Source organism: Anopheles arabiensis, chromosome 2 (assembly GCF_016920715.1).
Source record: "Anopheles arabiensis isolate DONGOLA chromosome 2, AaraD3, whole genome shotgun sequence".
Taxonomy (NCBI): domain Eukaryota; kingdom Metazoa; phylum Arthropoda; class Insecta; order Diptera; family Culicidae; genus Anopheles; species Anopheles arabiensis.
In genome coordinates this window covers 49,063,606-49,070,887 of record NC_053517.1, presented here as the reverse complement: position 1 = coordinate 49,070,887, position 7,282 = coordinate 49,063,606, and the positions used below count along the sequence as shown (strand labels likewise).

Here is a 7,282-nt window from a genome sequence, read left to right as displayed (position 1 = left end):
GTTAAATTTATGTACATAACGAAATTTGTAATAAACTCTCCAAATTCACAGCACTGACCATACGGTTGGGGTAGGGGTGAAAGATAGTAATAAAAAGAAACAGAATTACTTTCCGTCTAATGAAGAGTGGAGATAAACGGAACGGCGAGTCTGAAACTGAAACCGAAACGCAAACCATACGCAAGAATCCATAAATACCCGAACCGTCAATAGAGACCTTTAAGTGAACCGTTGCCTCGATACGGCTGTAGTGTTTGACTTGCGTTCACACCCTCCGCCTACGGCTGTAGTCTATGGCGGCATGCTGGGCCCATTCAATCGTGCAAACCATGTTGTAGTGAGTGTGATGAGCCGTTTCCACGAGTTTCGCAAGTTTCTTCCGGCTGCTTGCCATTAGTTCGGCGAATTTCCGCCGAAACGGTAAGCATCATCAGAACGATTATTCATGATGTACGGCCGTGATGAATGAATGATTCCTTCGTGCGCACCAGCCGCGCACTCACGAAAAAATTCTTCATAAAGCAAGCACTCCTTGGGGTGATGGAGTAGGAAAAAATATTCATGCACGTAACATATTCTTGTTCTGTGTGTTTGGTAACGATTTCTTTCCATCATCGGAACGAATTAGCCGGATAGGTTACGGAGGCTGGAAGGGATCTCGGATACGCAACTTAGTTGGCGTTGGCCACTCATCAGCTATCCGTCTTTTGCACGTAACGCTGCTACTACGAGCAACAGGCCTCGTTTGGTGTAAATCCGATCCAAGTTCCGAGTTTCTGCCCACTTTCAGGCCCACCTCGACCTCATCCGCATCGCCCCATACCGGGACTCTGACCGGTTTTGCTTCTCCATCAGCCCGCCGTCAAGGGTTCACACACGAGTGAACGAGACGCATGCGATGAGCCCTTGCCCTCCCAACGCCCAGGACCGTTAGCGTGGGCCTGGAACTATTTTTTCCCTTTCTTGTTTTTGTATCGTTTCTCTATTCCTTGCCCATTCATTTCCTCATTCCCTGGTGACCTATATATTGGGACGTGCAAATGAAACTCATCGCTCACTGATCGTCGGCGGCCCTTCAATTCGAATCTGCCCCTTTGAAATGTACCGGTGAAGGTGTTGCGCTTCCTTTTACCTGGCCTAGGTTCTCGTTATCACTCTTCTAACGTTGCTCTGGGCGGAAAGGTTTTTTTTTTCTCTACGTACCGTCATCATCAAGGATGCAAAGTTACGCTCATTTACGTTACGTATTGCCCTGCTCTCGTCCTTGACGGTCGTTCGTCCTGCTTCCAGAGCAGATGCGATGAAAAAAACAACCATTGTAATTAAAGTGCGAAAAACGTCGGAAAGCAAAGTGGAATGGAAAAGGGAATATAATTTCTCACCGGAATGACGCTGAAGATTGACGCTGTGAATGTTCACTTGCCAAAGGGCATCACCAACTGGCGCACAAAACAAATCCTTTTTTCAACATCGCTTCCGCCCGTTAATGGCATTGTAATTATTCTAGTACGGTTGTGTATGATCGTAGAACATTTACGCAAAATGCTTTGGAAATGAAAAAGAACTCAAGATATTGTAACGAACACGGTCGACTTTATCTTGAATTCATCAAATGAAAAACAAAACCTACAAAATGGTACAAAAGTCTGTCAGAACATTTTTATCATCATGAGTGTAAAATAATGTTTCTTTTAGATTCCATACTTTGTCTTGTTTAAACTTCATCATTCGAAAGAAAACACTACCGAGGAGTGAAAGGATGGTATTTCCTTTCTTTTGCAACGATCAAAACGAAACTAAGGCAGAATAATGAAGGTTTTGCTAAACATTTTATCTTATATCCATCTCTATTTCATGCCTTTTACTCGCACACTAAAAGAGATACATTTGCCATACAAAGAAACGATTTCGCCTAAAAATTGACACCCTCCGTCATTCGACATCATTGTCGTCTGGGGGTGCAAATTGAGCGGCAAGATAAAACCCAACAGCAGCTGCAGCAGACGGAAATTTCGAAGAGATGCATCATCTCGGTACCAAACGAAGAAAGCAAACGGCACAATCAACCTTGCACCACGCGGCACGGCAACAAGAGCATACCTCCGTCCAGAGCGGCAAACCTCCCCTCGTAGCGACGCTCTTATCACCACACTGATTGCCATGGAAAGTGTTATGTTCGCTGTGTTCCGTGTGTTCCATGTCTGCCAGTGGCGCTCGAAACGCATGCAAAGATTCATCCCGAGCTTAATACAGTGCGGGAAAGGAAATGGAGAGGGTGAAGAGTGTGGAAATACAAGGATCACAGAAAAAGTACATCTCAAACGTGGAACGGCAAGGGAAAGGAGCGATCCATAAAGACCCGAGACCATCATCCCGAGGATGGTACAGCTTTTATGCTGCCGTCAAGTGCGAAAACAGAACGAGAAAAAAGCCCGAGCGATACACGACACGAAGGTGACATCTCTTTGTGGTCCACTTTAGTGTTTCCTCGGTCGGATGAATGTGGTTTAGGTTCGCAGTGGCAACAGTGTGTCGGTGCAGGCGGTTGCAACGGGCTGCGAGAGCCTTGCATTATAAATTCCGTAACACGATTACGGCGAGATCCGTGCACTGTATCGTACCCCCTGCAACAAAGAACTGTTCCAAGAGATTACTCCCTTTATGTGTGTGCAAGAATGCTGTTGCTGCTGCTGCACCGGTTTTATCGTGCGTCTTTTCTAACGCTTGTGATGGGACTCTTACAGCATTCAACGCTCATCATGCTGTTGACGCCGAGTGCTTCAAGAACTCGGGACATACCGAACGAACTTTTGACGGATGATGTGTTTATTCTACTCGAAAGCATCGGACAAACGGTGGATGGGGAGGAGTGAGAGTAGCATTCATGAGTACCCCGGCACCGCCTTGCATCAATCGTAGTCCAGCATGATCCGACAGTGTGGTAGTCGCTGCCGGAGTCCCTCAATGTCGTCGTAATGGACGGGATGGAAACCCGACTGCTTGTGGAACAGGGAGCATCCATCGAAGCACAGCAACCGCAGCTTGGCCAGCTTCTCCAGTAAACCGTCCAGCTGCAGCGTCTCCAAATGACAGGACACAAAGATAAGCTTCTGCAAACGATTAGCCGGGCTGAGCTGCTTCAGAACATCTCCGGGTAGTGCCACGCCTGCGAGCTCCAATGCCAGCAGGTTCGGGAATCGATCTAACCACCCAAAGATCACCTCAGCCTGAATGGAGCGTGCGGTAAAGTGTAAACACAGCCGGCTCACTTGCGTTATGTTCTGCGTAATAAAGTCCATCGTGCGCGGTGCATCCGTGCCGGTAGAGTGGATGAAGAAGCGCTTCAGGTTGTCCACCCGAAAGTAGTGGCACGATTCGTCTGTCACCTTGATCAGTGACAGGTTCTCGAGGCTCGGCAGATTGATTGGCGGTTCCGGCGGTTTCACGTACGGGTAGTAGTCACTGATCAGCAGCAGCTTCAGGTGCTTGAGCGAGGAAAGCGGTACGAGCGCCTTCGGGTTGTTGATGTTCATCTCGGCAATGACCAGATCCACCAGCTCGACCGCATACTCGCAGATTGCGGCCAGCATCGACTCCTTCAAGCCCATCCCGAGCGGTATGTACTTGGCCCGGGTGTCGATGACCTGTAGCTTGCGGCCCCTCAACAACCGTTCGGAAACGCACGACTCTATTCTAAAGTCAGCCATGTTAAAGTACAGCGACTCGGAGCGAGACGCCAACAGACGTATCATCAGCTTGACTATTCGCAACCGTGCGTCCGTCAGCGGGCTGCCAAGGTTGGCCCGCAGCACTACGCTGTAGTACTCGCGGTCACTAGCCTCGAGCAGCTGGGCCATCTGCTTCAGCACGGGGAGGGAGTAGTCGAGATTTAGCTGCAGCTGAAACCGGTGAATGTACACCTCGGAGAAGATGATGGCATTCCAGCGCTGGCATACGGACGAGGCCGTTTTGACATCCCGCAGGGGCAGATAGTCAAATATTTCGCAAACCAACTAGGAGAGAGAAGGCGGAAAAAATGCAGTGAGAGGCACACAACAACAAAGAACTGTCATTACACCATCGTCAGACTGGGGCCTAACCTCGAAAGGAAGATCATCGAAATGGAGATCACTTTCGTACGTGGCGCACATCGTGTTGATTGAACTGTCACACACACACTCGCTTGTGGAGTTTTCCACTTCTTATTTTCGGAAAAACCTAACCTTTTCGTTAGCGTACAAACTATCACAACTACGCGATCGTTGTAAATGCGTCGCCAATGTCAAGTTCAACTGACAAGCGGCCGAGAGCAAGCTCACGTAATTCTCACATCACAGTATAAAGTCGCCTAGGCGCATGTCAGCAAACCCGTTCTCTGGCTGCATTTGTTTGCAAATAATCAAGCACGGTTTGGATTCTTGGCAGAGAGCAGGCAGGCAGTGGACAGAAGAGTCGTGGTGTTTATTTTTACTTTCTTCCTACACTCTGTGCCGAAACCATGGCTACCGATGATGCGACGGCGTGTTTCGGGCCGAGTGTGTAAACAATTTGGGGGAGACACTGTGGAATGGTTTGCTCGTACGCGCAACGACCGAACATTAACCCATCCACATACCGAACCTTCTGAGTAACTCTTGGTAGCCGCAGTTAGATGGGTAAGCATTACGCTTGATGCCTTTGAGCTAATATTTCCAGGCTGCATCATTTTTGTAAATCATACAGAAGCATCCAGAGCTTATCTTATCTGCGGGATCCTCTCATCCCAGAATGCCCCCCGGAAAAACACTTCGTAGCTCAAGCAAAGTCATAAAAACTCTCATATAGGTAGAAGGAATACGTTTCAAAGCGGTAACAAAAGTTCACTTCGAGGTGACGTAGGGAGACACTGAGTGTCTGAGGCTAACGGAACGATTTACATTGATTTCCTCTGACAATTGAGCAGAGCGGCAGACTAATGGGGTCCAACAATTTACAAGGGCTAGCAGTTGCCTCTTCCGGCTTCATTTCCGTCTCGAAGGCGTTTAAGGGATGTACGAGCAGAATAGATCGTTCGGAGCCGGCTTGAAGAAGCAATCACAATTCAGACAACCATGCGATTTTGCGTGATGGACAGTCATGTTAGTTCACATTTTACTCCTTTGGCTTCAGTTGAATGATAAAGTTTTCCCTCCATTTTCAGCAAACGTTTGTCTAATGGAGCGGTGGAACGAATTTTATCCCGATGGGAATTCTGGACTATAAGTGAAATTTGGTGGAAATATGACCTTTCCGGTACCCTTACTTGTGAAAACGTTTAATACTATTCAAACATTCATCTATCGTTTTACTTCCCCAACACTATGAAAGTGTAAAAAATCGGTAAATGATGCATTAAAGATGGCTCCTTTTTGCAATTGGTGGTTTTAGAAGTAAAACATATAATATCTGCTGCTCATATCAGCCACGCTGATGTAATGTTCGATTATCATCGATCGGAATGTGTGCTATATAAAAGTTGATAGATCGACAGACGATAGGATAGGTTTTCCTTCCAACGCCTCAAAACATCCACCAGCCAGTGTGATTGGTATCGATTTTAACCATGCCATGAATTTCGCGGATTTCCCGCATATTAACGGCTATGTTTGCATCTGCTTTCCATCAGCAATCCGGCTCTCGGAATCGGATAATCGATACGTTTCTACGAAAACGAAAGCTCCCAAATACCGGATCCTCTGATGCAATCAAACGGCACGTGCATCGGACTATGCCCGTGTGCAAAGCCGTGGGGTGATACCTTGCTATCCTCGACACATGGTCGCCACATTAATCGTCATTTACCCCATTTTTCCTCTGTTGATAGATCCGGTAATCGATTTCAAATAGCGCCGACTGTGTGACTGTGCCAAAGAAAAAAATTGAAAAATAAAACGTACGTTGTATATTGTGCAACACTTTTCGACTATTGACTTAACCCACTGGTTGAATGTGCAGCCAAAGATGCGATGTTAGTGCATATTAGTGGAAAATGGATAAATATTTACCTCCTTTCGCGGCGCGGCGAGTGAAAGGTGCACATTAAAGGGCAAAGCCGGTCGAATGTTTAATGCGATTTTCTGCCAAAAGCCGCCAAACACAGGCCGCTCGGGGGATGTAGTTATGGAAAATGTGAAGAAAAACAAACAAACCCCTAAAAAGAGCGATCCCGAAATCTCCAACGAGTCTTTGTAGACATAAGAAAATGGACGAAAACAAAACGAAACTAATCGAAACCAAAGCAAAACCTATCACGTCACACTAAAAAAAAAAAGAGTGCCGCAGCAGGCCTCCACGCCGACGCCCCTTCTGGATGTGGCTAGGGACGACCCCCTGGCGGAAGGAACGGCAAACAAACACGAAATTATGATTTCACACTTGGCCAAGTACGTGCCGCGGCAGTTTGTTTTTCCACCCACCGAACCGTAGGACACCGGCCTTCCCCCCGCCAACCGTCCCAACGAATGCGGTGGATAGCGGGGGCTGAGCTTTGGGAGGCCCATCGATCGAATAAATATAACATTTTTTGTTGTTGTCTTTCCCATTATATTTGGCCGATTGTTATTGTTATGCCATCGCAACGGTTGCACGATCAGTTGGTGCGATCAGGATCGAACCGAAGGAAAAGCAAACGTAGCGCACCCAAGATCGAACGAAACTGAAACGTTCGACCAATCGACCGTTTTGGCTGGAGTGTTGGAGGCATGGGTCTTATGTGGTTGTTAGTGCAGGATGGATTATTGTTTAACGTGAGTTTTGGGATGATCGTGACGATTATTTGAACGTTTGATCCATTTACGTCATCCGTGTGTGGCCCAGTCATGTGTTGAAAAATTAAGTAATGGTTGCTTCCCTTTCGCGGTTTCGATTCGACGCAGTGAGCATCGCATTTAGTTTTGACGAGAGGAAAGCCAAGAAGAGAAAAGAAAAGATGATTATTGTAGGTGAAGTTTTATATAGTGTTGCTTCCGTTATGCAGTCGCATTCCTTAGTGCGCGGCGTGAGTGCACTGATTAAGGTAGAGAAAACTCCACACCGACGGGGATGGATAATAAAGATTTTTTTACAAGTAATTGTTAAAAGTGTTCATTAACTTTGAGATGCTCATATAAATATAATTTTAAGCAAATTACTTACAATTGTGAGAAAAATTTTGTGCACTGTTTATTTATATTTAAAACATTATATGCTTCAATTAATGATTCCTTAATGTTATAAATTTAGAAATAGATTCATTTCTACAAATTGAGTTTTTCCTGTACCAAAA

General features: G+C 46.4%; 1 protein-coding gene across 1 annotated transcript; it reads right to left on the bottom strand.

Annotated features, from left to right (window-relative positions):
• Positions 1 to 1,573: 1,573 nt before the first annotated feature.
• LOC120896388 lies at positions 1,574 to 4,375 on the bottom strand. Its single transcript, XM_040300454.1, has 2 exons — positions 4,101 to 4,375; positions 1,574 to 4,013 (listed from the first exon to the last, which is right to left on the bottom strand). The coding sequence occupies exons 1-2, from the start codon at positions 4,149 to 4,151 to the stop codon at positions 2,910 to 2,912; spliced, it is 1,155 nt and encodes a 384-aa protein (XP_040156388.1). The 5' UTR covers positions 4,152 to 4,375; the 3' UTR covers positions 1,574 to 2,909.
• Positions 4,376 to 7,282: the final 2,907 nt, after the last annotated feature.

Coding starts and splice junctions, on each gene's coding strand:
- LOC120896388 (XM_040300454.1), bottom strand. CDS start 4,151: ATGTGCGCCACGTACGAAAGTGATCTCCATTTCGATGATCTTCCTTTC. Junction 4,014..4,100: donor TCGATGATCTTCCTTTCGAG/GTTAGGCCCCAG, acceptor TCTCTCTCCTAG/TTGGTTTGCGAAATATTTGA.